Source organism: Ascaphus truei, chromosome 11 (genome assembly GCF_040206685.1).
Source record: "Ascaphus truei isolate aAscTru1 chromosome 11, aAscTru1.hap1, whole genome shotgun sequence".
NCBI classification, from domain to species: Eukaryota; Metazoa; Chordata; class Amphibia; order Anura; family Ascaphidae; genus Ascaphus; species Ascaphus truei.
This window is the reverse complement of record NC_134493.1, coordinates 44,899,299-44,913,633: the sequence shown is the minus strand read 5'-3', so window position 1 is coordinate 44,913,633 and position 14,335 is coordinate 44,899,299. Positions and strand designations below refer to the sequence as shown.

Genomic DNA, 14,335 nt, shown 5'->3' with positions numbered 1-14,335 from the left:
TCAGCACAAGTGGCTCAGTCAGAGGCTCAGTCTTCCTCTGAGCCACCTGTGCGGAAGCTTGGACTGATTGATCCAGCTGTGCTGAAGCAGGGGCTGGTTCATCCACCTGTGCTGAAGCATGGATATTTGACCTGTTTACTGGAGTTGAACTTTAATTAATGCATATTCATCAAATCTGATTTCAGAATAAAGATTAATTAATTTATATGTATACTAAACTACATATTTGGAATGCCGTTCGTCCCTTTTTACAGCGTTGGTCTTGATTATATAAGTCTGCGAGTTCAATTCCTGCCTGCTACACTTGTACTACTTGCGATCTTGTCTGAGCTTTGAATAATCATTGATTTCCCTGCTGCTTCCTAGGACATACTAAGAAACAAGATCTATGTCTCAAGGTGTTTTAAGTAGTAAAATAGCACACTAAAAAACAAACAAACACATGTTCAAATTAAAGTAAATGAAATTGATTACAAATCATCAACAAATAAGAGAATAATTAAAAGAAAGCACATGGTTTGGAAAAGGAAAGTATGTTCAAGAACGAGGTTATTAAGTGATTATATATTTTTTTTTAATTTGCTCATGTGCAACTCACGTTAAACCGATTTCCTGCCAGCCTCTGGCATCAAAGCGGTTAACGTGAATTAGAATAACAGACTTGAATTTCCTGAATGTAACGATGTAATTGTGGATCAATCTTACCTTGGAAAGAATAATCTTTTCTTCTCCAAATAGGAATTCAGACCCTTCTGAATGGCTTCCAAGAGAATATTGGATTCCTCAAGTCTTTCTAACATGTTTTCCTGCTTGGTTGCATTAAGTACCTTGTTATTGTTCACCTGTTAAAATGAATATTCAATGGTAATTACATATTTTATTATAATGCAGGAGTCGCGCTGGTCTTTAGAGTCGACGTCCCACTGATATTACAAAGATGCTTAGACAAAGAAGAAGGGACGTTCATTCAGTAGTTCACAACCTGTAGCAATCAGCCTTTGAGGTGGCTCAATCAGTACCAGCTTCAGCAGAGGTGGCTCAATCAGTCCCTGCTTCAGCACAGGTGGCTCAATCTTCCAATCTTCTTTCTATCCTGAAAACCTGACCTGTTGGGGGGGTTTTGAGGACTGGCATTGAGAGCCCCGGTGTTGTCACACCGAAAATGTCACGGTTTATCCTTTGCCAACACATACCTCTCATGCTAATCTCTTCTCTCTTTCTGTGACTTCTCATTACTATTGTGCTTAGTTTGCTTCTTCTTCTTTTAAAACATTTGCACTTCCGTGCATGAGATTGATGTATCCTTCCTATAATGAAGTAAGAAACCTGCCGTTTTATTTAACCACCAACATTACAGTAAAAATCGGTGCTGAAGCTAGGACTGATTGAGCCACCTGTGCTGAAGCAGGGATGTCCTGAAAACCTGACCTGTTGGTGGCCCTTGAGAACAGGAGTTGCCCACCCCTGCGTTAGTGTACTATAACACCGACGTCAGATTTATGGAAACCCTTGAAGATTAAAAGATCTCCCAAAGAAACCGATTACTTACTGCCTCTGACATAATGGCCTTCCAGCAGCTGTCCACAATGCCAAATTTCCTGCCCTCCTCCGGCATTTGTGCAATAATATCTTCCGAGCTGAATATGGGCTCCAGGTAAAGCCAGGTTGCCTGGCATTTTAACCAGGCATCTAGGATATCCTGCATGAGAACCAGCTTCTGCTCCCATTCCTATTAGCACAGCAGAGAAAACCCCATTTCTACTCAAATACCTTTACTATTTTATTAGGAACAGCATCCCCACATCAATGAAAACCCATACGTCATTTAAACGCTGAATATTCCCAAAATCAACACAACAGGATACTAATATACCATCAGAAATGTTTGTAAGACATTGGAGGGTCTGTTAATGAAGTCATGCATGGGGTGAGTGTAAAAATATGTGATCGCTTGGGGTCGGCATCATGTATAAGAAACCTGTTTAGCAAGTATAATGTATTTGAAACAATGTTATGTGTGCCAAATGATTTTCTCCACTAACTCATCCAATTGCTCCATATTCCACTATCTATGTCCCCTGATGAAACTTGTGCGGCACAATCGATGCACAGAATATTAATACAAACTGGTTTGGCATTTTCTTAGTGCACAAACGGTAAGTCTTGGACCTTGATGCACAAACACTATAATTCTATATATGTATTCTAGCGAGCTAGCTCAACGTATAGATGAATGCATTGAAAGATTGTCTGTGCAACGTCTGATTAAAAACAATTAAATTGCATGTTGTAAAAAATGGGATCATTACTAATGCAATTTCCTCTCACCCTGGCTTCAGCTTCGATCGGCTTAATGAACGGAGAGCCGCACATCGTTTGGGTTTTAATAATATGATCATCCAGCATTAACTGAATATCGTCAACAGCCGACAAGATGCTCGTATCCTGCAAACAAAACACAAATACATTGTATTCTGTACAATAAATGTACGTTATAATGCACGGAAAGGGTTTGTGTTGCCATTGCTTGGTTCTCATCTCCAAATACTAACCAGGCACGTTTGCACATTCATTAAACTACTGCCTCTCATATATTTCCAATGAACAATACCCCTAAATCTCTGCGTTCAGGGCTTGTAGTATGTAAACAAAATTACAGCTACATAGCTGCTGATATTATACCTACTGCCTTTTGGTTTCTATATGGTATTTTGATCATATGTTATCAATAAACATGGAATCTTCACATATTTCTTTGGCATATACTGTAATTATATACTATAGATGGATTGTCAAAAGCTTTCCCGGGGCTCAGCCAGGACTAGAGTTTCCACCGGGGTCCCATCGTGTTGCGGCCTTGCAAGGCCCCCCCCCTCACTCTTTCTCTTACACCACCCACCTCCCACACACCTCCTTGCTCTCACCCCCTCTATTTTTATCCCTTCTCACCCCCCCCTGTATTTCTTTCCCCGCTCTCATCCTCTCCCACCCCCCATGCATTTTTCTTCTCCCCCCCAGTCTCTCACGCTTCCTCTCCCTCTCTTGCTCACTCACTCCACCCTCTCTTGCAACCACTCTCACCATCCCTTCCTTGCTCACTCACTCCCCCATCTCACGCAATCCCCCCCCCCTCACTCACTCCCCCCTCCTCCCCCTCTTGCACTGTTCCCCCTCTCCCTTAGAGTCCTCAACCGCTCACCCTCCCTCTCTTACCCACCCTCCTCTCTCACTCAATTTCCCCCTTCTCACTCAATTGCACTCCCTCTCAAATCCCACTCCCTTCTAGCACGCAATCACTCTTCTCACACTCAATCCAGCCCCCCCCCTCCCCTCCTCACACTCAATTCCCCCCATCCCACACAAACACACAATTCCCACCACCACCACCACCTATTAATAATTGGGATTAGCCGAGTCCCACATGCACTGAGGGTAGCTGGGTACCATTACTATTTGATTAGCAAATTTGAAAGAAAAAACACATCTATTTTATAAGGAGCCTTATAGGGAGAAGGTGTGTCTCAGTCAGTGAAGACAATGACTGTAGAAACAATGGCACTGAGTTTGAATCAGCGTAACCTGGTTCAATTCCTGGTGTCCCCTCCTTGTGACCTTGGGCAAATCACTTTATCTCCCTGTGCCTCAGGCACCAAAAACATATATTGTAAGCTCACCTGGGCAGGGACTGTGTCTGTAATAATCCTACGTGCTGCGTACCTTATGCTATACTGTAATTGTGACGCGCTTTGTTTTATTATATGATCAGTTTTTAGGATATAAGTACACCACACACAGCTGAAGCCCTTCAGGACTGGAAGCCCAGGCAACAAAGTTGTGTGAGAAAGAGCTCCCTGCGATAGTGCCATTTGTGCTTGCACCAATATTTGTATAATATTGGTTGTAGATCATAAACATGAAAGCGCTTGCCTATCCTGCAGGAGTGGGCAACTCCAGTCCTCAAGGGCCACCACCAGCAGTTTTTCAGGATTTCCCAGCTTCAGCACTCACTAATTGAGCCACCTGTGCTGAAGCTGGGATAGCCTGAAAACCTGCTGGTGGTGGCCCTTGAGGACTGGAGTTGCCCACCCCTTGCCCATGCCTTCCTGCCTCTCACCTGCCTCTCCTACAATGTATCCTAAACGCTGCTGCCAGAATCACTCTACTCTTTCCTAAATCTGTCTCAGCATCTCCCCTCCTGAAATCCCTCTCCTGGCTTCCTATCAAATCCCGCATCTCACACTCAATTTTCCTCCTCACTTTTAAAGCTTTACACTCCTCTGCCCCTCCTTACATCTCAGCCCTAATGTCTCGCTATACACCACCCCGACTCTTGCGTTCCGCTCAAGGATGTCTTCTCTCTACCCCTGTTGTATCTAAAGCCCTCTCCTGCCTTAAAACTTTCTCACTGACTGCCCCGCACCTCTTGAATGCCCTTCCCCTCAATATCCGAGTAGTCTCTATCCACCTTTAAGACCCACCTTAAAACACACCTGCTTAACGAAGCACATGGGTAGCTCTGTGGCTGATACTTTACACCTCATACATAAACCTTGGCCCCCTGCAGACGCACTTTTATGTCTGAAGCGCTTCTTCCCGTCATGTGTTATTTGTATTATTTGTTATTTATATGCTTGCCACTTGTATTACTGCTGTGAAGCGCTTTGTACATTAATGGCGCTATGTATAAATTAATGTAATTAATGGATGGACAAAGGCACACAGATTTCAATCATAAAGAATTTATTGTGCCATAGATGTTCCATGGCACAATAAATTCTTTATGATTGAAATCCGTGTGCCTTTGTCCATTAATTACATTGGATATACTGGATGAAATGCAGGTCTTCCCTGGGAGCACCCGTAAATATTGTTATTTTTCTTTGGTGTGCAGCAAACATCCTTAGTTTTTGCTATATAAATAAAGACACACAAACATATATACATACAGTACACACCCCTGCTATACTGTGTCCGGATGTAACATCATTTCTATTCTCTCGGTTCTCTGTTTTTACTATTTACTTTCCTTCCTACTAAACAAAGGCAGGCGACATTTGCTTTCACTGATCCCCCAAATCATAGCACAGGGATCAAGGGCATTATGCATTAGCAGAAGTCTATTGAACAGAAAATAGCAGTGCGGTACTTGAAATCATTTGAGCGTAATCCTGTTAAACAAGATCTCAGTACCAATTATTAAAAAGGTTTATGCTGTAAGATCTGGAATGGAGAAGCTCTTAAAACACAGAATCAAACTGCAGGACTGCAAACAAAAGAACAAAAGGTGTTAAGTGTTCTCCTAGCTGCAAAATGGGGGTAGTGAGTGGTATATCAGTTATCAAAGAAAAACACCCCACTGAAATCAATTAAAAGTTTTTCCTTGAGAAAGGTGATAGTGTTTCTCCTACTTTTGCAGACGGGAAACTTTGACACACAACCGCCTGAGGTGGTCTATTTAACAAGGCAACAGTGTTACCATTCTGGGGCAAGAAACTGCACCAGATTTACAGGTATAAAAGAAGAAAAAAAAATGTCACGGGAATAAATATGATTCTTTTCTTTAATTCATCTTGTGCAATTAGTTGTCAAAAATTGCATTTGTTGTGCACTAATGCAACTTGTATTGCCATTCTATGTAACAGACTGCGGCTTCGAGCATTTCATCCTTTAGGGACAGATTACCCATCCCGTGTGAAAATGAAAACACTGCCCCATTGCCCAAGCAGTACTATGCCATAAGATTAGGGTGCCAGATGGCTTCTCCAAAAATATTGGACACAATGGTGAAAGGTGCAACACACTCAAGATACACACACACACACACACACACACACACACACATACACACTCACACACCTCTAATCTCTTTGCTCCATGCTGTTTCCTCCTCTCCTTGGCCCCACCCCCAGGCTTCTGATACCTCCTCCTGATTGGCTGCATTACTCGGTCAGGTCACTATGTCCAGAGAGGTAATACCAATATACACATACATGTCCAGAGAGGTAATACCAGTATACACAAACACGCCCAGAGAGGTAATACAGGTATACACATACACACCCAGAGAGGTAATACCGGTATACACATACACACCCAGAGAGGTAATACCGGTATACACATACACGCCCAGAGAGGTAATACCGGTATACACATACACGCCCAGAGAGGTAATACCGGTATACACATACACGCCCAGAGAGGTAATACTCTATACACATACACGCCCAGAGAGGTAATACCGGTATACACATACATGTACAGTATTACCTCTCATTTTTTACTGAGACAGATTGTCCAAATACAGGACACTCCGGTTCAATACTGAACACCTGGCAACCCTACATAAGATGCCTTCTAGCCTATTTGCTAAAGTGCTGGAAGTTTCCGCTTAATAAACAATTGCTCTATGTCTTAATTCGGTATATCTGTACAATGCTGGCTAACTGAAATATATGCAGCTCTGATACAATGTGCCAGTTTCATTTTGGTGTTCTGTGCTCTAGGACGGTGTCAACCCCCAACTAACTGTAACTGTGCTCACTGATACTGCACGTGTTGGGTCCCACCTGTAAGGAAATGAAGATTAGGATAGTTGGTAGTAAGCAGTCACACGTACATTTGACAAAAGGCCAAGGACATGGTTTGCTAAAAACGCATATGCTTCTTTCTTTTATAGTAACGCTAAGTTTTTATTGCGATGCCAAGTGATTGTTCATATCTGTTCCTTTTCAGTGCTGGAGGATGGTGTTATTATCCTATTACATGGGGACTAAGAATTACGCTGAATCTTTTAACAAATGTAAGAAACTTGTCCATCGCTTATGAGTCCAACATATAAGGCAAATTCAATATCTTCCATATATCGAAATGTTTCACTCTGAGAATAGGCCGCGATTATAGTGCAAGCGTCACTAACATAAATGTGTGTTCCTCAATGAGATTACCCATAGTGCGCGCAAGTGTGCAGAGCAACCGCGCGCGCGAATTTGGAAAATACAATTCAAATAGTTTTTTTCTGCGTGACGGCCATATCACGGCCGCGTCACGTGATCTGTTCAGCCAATGAGGGCGAACCAGCCGTGTGACGCGTCCGCCATGCCTCCCGATCGCCTCACAATAGCCTCCAGCTATGTGCATGTTTCGTGTGACATCACGCGGTCGGGCGCATGAGCTATAATCGCGGCCCAAAGTGCTAAAAGCTATACAGCTATATAGATACTGTACTAACGATTGCGATTTCACAAATCGCTGCTACGGCAGTATCTAAACTTACTCCCCAGGTTTCTATTTTCTTTCCCTCTGGCCAACCAAAACTACTCTCTACCCAACAATTGGAAGGCTAAGTGGGGGCGTAGCAATTTCCCCCCCAGACTTTCACCCTGCAGGCTGCTTTATTATCAGCTGAGCCTTGCCAGTAAATATCAGCATTCCCCAGCTTCCTTCACTGCTGAGAAAGTAGCATCCACAACTCACCCCTCCATCACTTTTTCATATTCTCCCCCATGGTATTGGCTTCTTACCCTCTGCCCGACACGTTCTAAGTTAGGCTAGCAAAGCCAACGTTCCTAACTCAATAAACCCTTACCAATTGGCTACCCTTGTACACACATGCGTATGTGGTATTAGCAGCAGCATACTTACTGTATCTCGATATCCGACAAAGGTGAAGTACATATTGGACCATTCGGATTTCATCTTCTCCATGGCCTTCTCTAGGGAGTACTCTTTACTCGCTGCTACTCCAATCAGCTCAAGTCTACATTAAACAAGTCCAATAAACAGGATTACAGAATTTGGCTATTTGTTGATGTAGATCAAATGTCCCTGGCTAAAATAATTACAGTAGGCGCCTCTTACAATTACTGTACCTCTTCTTATATACACCTATCTCCTTCTAAACTATTTGTATTGTGTATATAAGTAATGCAGACATGATCAGGGAGAAGGAGTGGATCAGTGAGTAAACAATGACACTGAGTTTGAATCAGAGGAACCTTGTTCAACTCCTGGTGTCACCTCCTTGCGACTTTATCTCCCTGTGCCTCGGGTACTAAACACAAAGGTCCTTATTCTATAAGGTGTGATAAGTGCAGATGATGTGATATCGCATGAAAAGACCAGTGTCTTATCACACCTTACAGAATAAGGGACATAGATTGTAAGCTCATCTGGGCAGGGACTGTCTCTGAAACATTCCTGTGTACTGTGCGCTATAATGTAATTGTGAAGCACTTTGAGTTCCATTGGGACAAAAACGCACTAAATAATAATAACAACTTTATTTCATAGTCATTACACATGCCAGTTAATTATGGGTAGCAGGCATTTGGGACCATGATTGCCAATTCCACAGATTCCATAAACTTCGAAGGACAATTCCTCCTGAACTGTGTGGTCTCTACCATAGGGCCAATGCTGTTCTGAATTAAAAAAAGCTTGATTAAAACTATAGCAAAATGATGCCCCATCATGTACTCGCATTATACGGATATGTAGTTTTTTTTTTATTTGTTTCAGTATGTACACGATATCCATTGTTCATGTTAGTTGCATGGGTAATGATATCTTTCACTGGACAAACATAATATTAAATAAAAATAACTTTATTTATATAGATTCACCCAATGGGACTCAAAGCACTTGACAGTTACAAAAGGGAGCCTATTACAGATGCATAGTAAATAATGTATGTCTCAGAAAAAAATAAGCACCACAATGTTCTCTCTTGATACAGTGAACTATTCTTATGGCAAATTGAGCCACTTTTGTGAAATTAACTTGCATAGAAAATTCTTCAGCGAAAAATCATTAAGATAAGAGGTCACTTCATCAAATCAGAAAATCACTGCAGAAAATGCTGCTGATCACAGAGAGAAGGGAAGACACTTTGTGTGTTTCTTTCCAAGTTAAGTAAAAAGAAAGACTGAAAAGTGAATGGTTAGACTTGGAAACATTACAGCACGTATTTTTTTATTTTCTTCCTGGGAAATTGTTATATGTTAAGTTCGAAAGTATAGAGAGCACTATAATAATCAGCTCTACGAAGAAATATACCAGAGAGGTGCAGAGGGAACAAAGAAGGACTCTAATTCCCATAATAATATAACCAAAATGCACAAATGGTTCCCTACGCTCAGAGAAAGTATCGAAACAAAATGCGTGTAGTAACTAAAGAGTATTTTACTCATATATTACATGAGACAAGGGAACACAGTCAATCAAATTGTATATTCAAGGGCAGTAACACAACCACACCGGCTAAAAATGTCAGTGCAAAACAGAATAGCATATATAGACGAGCCAACAATAAATATTAAAACCAAAACTGCTCAAAAAAGGGTCAATCAAATGATGCGTATCTGGAGGTGGTGGAAACAATGACGTGGTGAATGTTATGAACCAGGGGATTAGAAAAAAACGGAGGTAGGAGAAGAGTGCAAAAAATCGCAACAGAAGGGGAAATTAAATAAACAGGAAAATAAAATAAGGGGGGGGCAACGTTTCGGGGCAGGAATCCCTTCCTCAGGATAAATGGTACGTCCCTATGCACTCCTCACACATGTTATTGTGCTCCCAGTAATGAAAAGAGGCCACCAGTATCGCTGTGGTCTCTCAATGTTTTTTGAGCTGTGTTGGTTTTTATATTTATTGTTGGCTCGTCTATATATGCTATTGTGTTTTGCACTGACATTTTTAGCCGGTGTGGCTGTGTTGCTGCCCTTGAATATACAGTTTGAGTGACTATGGTACCTTGTCTCGTGTAATATATGAGTAAAATACTGTACTCTTTAGTTTCTACACTAATTTTGTTTCGATACTTTCTCTGACTGCTGGGAACCATTTGTGTATTTTGGTTATATATAAGATATTTGTCAATTCCGATTCTTATATTTGACTATCCATGAAGATTTCATAATTTCAGATCCAGTGGAGATTTTGAATCAGTAAAAAAAAAAAAAATACATATATCCCTGGGGCAGACTTCTGTTGTTCCATCTCTTCACTCCTCCCTAACCCATTTAGTCCCTCTCCCCATCCCGCCCCCATCAACACATGACAAACTTGATGCAAAATAGTTTGGTACATTGAGTCATAAGAGTATTTAGAATGAAACAGGTTTCTTACTGATCAATAAACTTAGACAATCCAAACTCAAACATGTTTATAAGAGAAGTATCTTCTTCGGGAGTAACATCAAAGCCAATTATTTCGCTGATCTAAAGAAAAAAAGATAGAAAAAAAGTGTTATTGTGTTTTATGGGGGCTCTGTATCAAGCTTACAATGTACTGCAGGGGTTGTCAACTCTAATCTTCAAGCCCCTCCCCCCCCACCCCAACCGGTCAGGTTTTCAGGATATCCCAGCTTCAGTCCTTGACTGAGCCTCTAATTGAGCCACCTGTGCTGAAGCAGGGACTGATTGAGCCACCTGTGCTGAAGCATGGATATCCTGAAAACCTGACCTGTTGGGGGGTGGTGGGGGGGATTGAGAACTAGAGTTGAGCACCCCTGATCTACTGTATGATAATACTGTTAACTCAAAAACTACTCAGGTCCCCTGACGCATACAACAAAAGCAGGAAACTTGTTTATCAAGTTTCATACATTTGATGTGTCCCTAAGTCAAACAGGCATATCCAAGTCCAGGCTGGGTGAACAAAGCATGAAGAAAAACAATGACGAGAGATACAAGAAAGTGACATATCCCATTACTATACAGGTGTCAGCAAAATTTGGGGGCAGCATACATCGGTACATATGCAATCAGCACTTGTCGGGCCACTCGTGCACATGCCCGCTGGGCGATCGCGCATGCACGGCTGGCAACATGACATCACACGGCGCCACGTTGCCATGGCAACGGGACGGCGCAGGTAAGTGCCTGAGGACGGCATATTTTTAAATCCGCCGCTGGCTGCACCAGAAACAAAGTGAGTTATGGGTGAGTAAAAAAAAGTCACAAAAACCATCAACCGTACAGTGTACAGCAAATACTTTCTCTGCACTGGACAATGGAGGGGGGTTGTCCCTTTTTTCCTCCCCATAACTTATTTTGTGTCTGAGTTGATACCACAATAGACCGGCTGAATCACCTCTTCCCAATGGCGGCTCTTTATTCCACGGTTGCAGATGACGGAAATGATGGGGAGATGAACTTTGAACTTCTCGATTTTGAACTTCACGCTGTCCGCTACCCGTTTGGGTCCCGGCAAATCCACAAAACTCTTGGACAGTTTGTACATCGTTCTCCACATGTTTCCCACTTCTTCCGCGATCTCTTCTGCGTTTAGCTCCTGGAACGGACCTGTTTCAGGGAGAGCAGAGTAACACGGGAGGTATAAGGACAAATTTCCCCTTTCAGAATGATGTGTACTCGTGGTTGTTAGAGACTGGTTCTTTCTAACTAATCCTTCCTGAAAATCATGCAACGATGTCTGTTCAGAACTTCAAAAATACTTTGCTTTCATGGGGTTTTCAAGGGATCTAATTTTTAAATATATTAAATGCAAAAAAATAAGATAAAACTTTGAAAAATCAGCATAGCTCTGTAATTAATCTTTTGTACCAGAGAAACATATAGCACATGTCAATACAATGCTCTACAACAGGTTTAGTGTATGCAGCTATTCTACTTAACACTCATGAAATTAGCCCAGTTGTTATTTTTGTGTTTGATTGAAAATTGTAAAAAAATATATATATATTTTTTTTATTTAAATGCTCCAATACCAACTGAGATCTGAGTTGTATGAAGTGGTTATATGTTTGGCCAAAATTCAATGGCTTTAAAGAACTATTTGTGTAGTGCATGTATGTATGTATGTATGTCTTTATTAATATAGCGCCATTAATGTACATAGTGCCATTAATGTACATAGCACAAGCTTATAAATAACAAATAATACAAATAACACGTAATGGGAAGAAGTGCTTAAGACATAAAAGTAACATTTAGGAAAAGGAGTCCTTGCCCCGAAGAGCTTACAATCTAATTGGTTGATAGGAAGAACGTACAGAGACAGTAGGAGGGCGTTCTGGTAAGTGCGTCTGCAAGGGGCCAAGGTTTATGTATGGAGGTGTTAATTATCAGCCATGGAGCTCCTCACATGCTTCATTAAGCAGGTGTGTTTAAAGGTGGGTCTTAAAGGTGGATAGAGAGGGTGCTAGTCTGGTATTGAGGGGAAGGGCATTCCAGAGGCGTGGGGCAGTCAGTGAGAAGGGTTTAAGGCGTAAGGCAGCAGTAGAAAACAGATCACTCCTTCTCATTCTATTTCAGTTCAATTAAAATCCATTCATACATGATTCTATTTTGTCTTTTGTTTTTGGTTAACTGCTCATTTCTATAAGCTGCTTCCATTTACCAAATTAAATGGAAGAGAATAAGTGTCTCAGTGAGTAAAGACACTGACACAATAAACAACGACACTGAGTGTGAATCAGGGCAACCTGGTTCCATTCCTGGTGTCACCTCCTTGAGACTTTGGGCAAGTCACTTTATCACCAAACACATTGTAAGCTCACCTGGTCAGGGACTGTGTCTGTAACATTCCTACGTGCTGCGTACCCCGCGCTATACTGTAATTGGGAAGCACTTTGTCCCATTGGGAGAAAAGCACCATATTAAATAAAGTTATTATTATCATTATTACTACTTGTACTGGACTTCACATGAAATGAATGGTCAGTGTGAGCGCGTGATGTTCAGCGGGTCAGAGAGCAGAGTACATGCAAGACAACATTTCAGGTGACTCCACAGAGCGGGGAAAAATGAATATCTGGGAGAGAATGTAGGAAAAAAGCAAGACTTATATTGCAGGACTGCCATAATACTAGGAGGTAAACATTATCAAGTTACTTATTTATTGGATTTTACTCCATTAACTACTTTCAAGTAGTAGATAAATAACGTGAATTGATAAAGGAGTATTTTATGAAAGTTTGGTAGCTAGTATTGATAGCCATTGATGATCAATAATGTCTATCATACTTTACAAAATAGATCCCAAAGAGTTTTTCAACGAGGTTTAGAATGTTTTAAATACAAAAAAAGCTGTCAATTACAAAACACCTGTTAAGTCAAAACTTATTGGGTCATTGTCTTCTAATTAGGGACTGACGACTCTTCTTAATTACCCTTAATTAATCATAATTTGAAACTAGTATTAACTCATAAAACCACAATGTGTGACTAATGTTAAGACTGACAAAGGATATTAATATTTCTATCACTAGGGAGAGGTACTAAAAATATCTTGCACCCCATTAAGTCTGTGATCTAGGAAGCTGCTTAACCCACCTACTGTACACTGGATATAATACATCAAAGTGCTGTGGGCATTATACACGATTATACTCACCATTCATCCAGTCCTCGGATTTATCATGGAAATTATAAGCAGTTACCCAGAGTTGATCAAAAGGAAGCTTATTTGTCATTGTAGCTTGCAGAGAAGGAAATTGACTTTTCTCCCATTCAAGTAACTCCTCTTCTTTATTGATAGCCTTTACAGAATGGCAAACAATCAGCTTATTATGAAGACCAGCTTGATGCTGTTCTAAAACAATATAGGCGCTGTTATCCCTGGATACAGCTACTTGGTTTGAAATGTAGCTTGCCATATATTAGTATAGAGGGGCATGGCCCCACTCTCAAAACTGTATTTATACATGACGGAAATACAAGAAAAGCAGCCACATGCTTTCACTGCGACTGATTTACTCTATCCGAACAGGTTAGCGCAGGGGTTCTCCACGCCTGTCCTCAAGATCCACCAACAGGTCAGGTTTTCTGGACATCCCTGCTTTAGCACAGGTGGCTCAATCCGTCCCTTCTTCGGTATAGGTGGCTCAATCTGTGCTGAAACAAGGATATCCTGAAAACCTGACCTGTTGGGGGGTGGGGGGAAGGGGTCTTGAGCACTGGAAATGAGAACCCATGGGATAGTTACATAGTTACACAGTTACATTGTAGGTGAGGGTAAAAAAAGACATATGTCCATCAAGCTCAACCTATTCTAAATGTAGACGACAGATACTTTATCCTATATCTGTACTTACAGTATTTATACAATGTAAACCATATAGTGGATCCTGTGATGCTGAATGTAACCCTCTATGGCTAAAGAATGTGTCTCTGGAATATCAAAATCAACCCTAATGTAACCAACATCTGTACTGCAGGAAAATACCCTATAGAGCAAATGGTAATGGTCTAACACCAATGCTGGACAAAACGGCCACACACAAAAGTCCTGTAGAATAAAGAATGACTGCCGATGACCACCAGACAGCATTTGACACCACAAACCACAAAGGATTCGTAATGTTATTTTCACT

General features: G+C 41.3%; 1 protein-coding gene across 1 annotated transcript in view; it reads right to left on the bottom strand.

The window, feature by feature from the left end:
* Window positions 1-14,335, bottom strand: part of DNAH3 (dynein axonemal heavy chain 3) — a 180,034-nt gene that overhangs the window by 87,816 nt on the left and 77,883 nt on the right. Inside the window, exons 17-23 of the mRNA XM_075565993.1 lie at window positions 13,357-13,501; window positions 11,092-11,303; window positions 10,126-10,217; window positions 7,642-7,756; window positions 2,329-2,445; window positions 1,550-1,729; window positions 706-842 (exon numbers count right to left, since the gene is read on the bottom strand). Of these exons, the coding sequence (XP_075422108.1) occupies window positions 706-842; window positions 1,550-1,729; window positions 2,329-2,445; window positions 7,642-7,756; window positions 10,126-10,217; window positions 11,092-11,303; window positions 13,357-13,501 (998 nt within the window). The remainder of the gene's footprint in view (window positions 1-705; window positions 843-1,549; window positions 1,730-2,328; window positions 2,446-7,641; window positions 7,757-10,125; window positions 10,218-11,091; window positions 11,304-13,356; window positions 13,502-14,335) is intronic.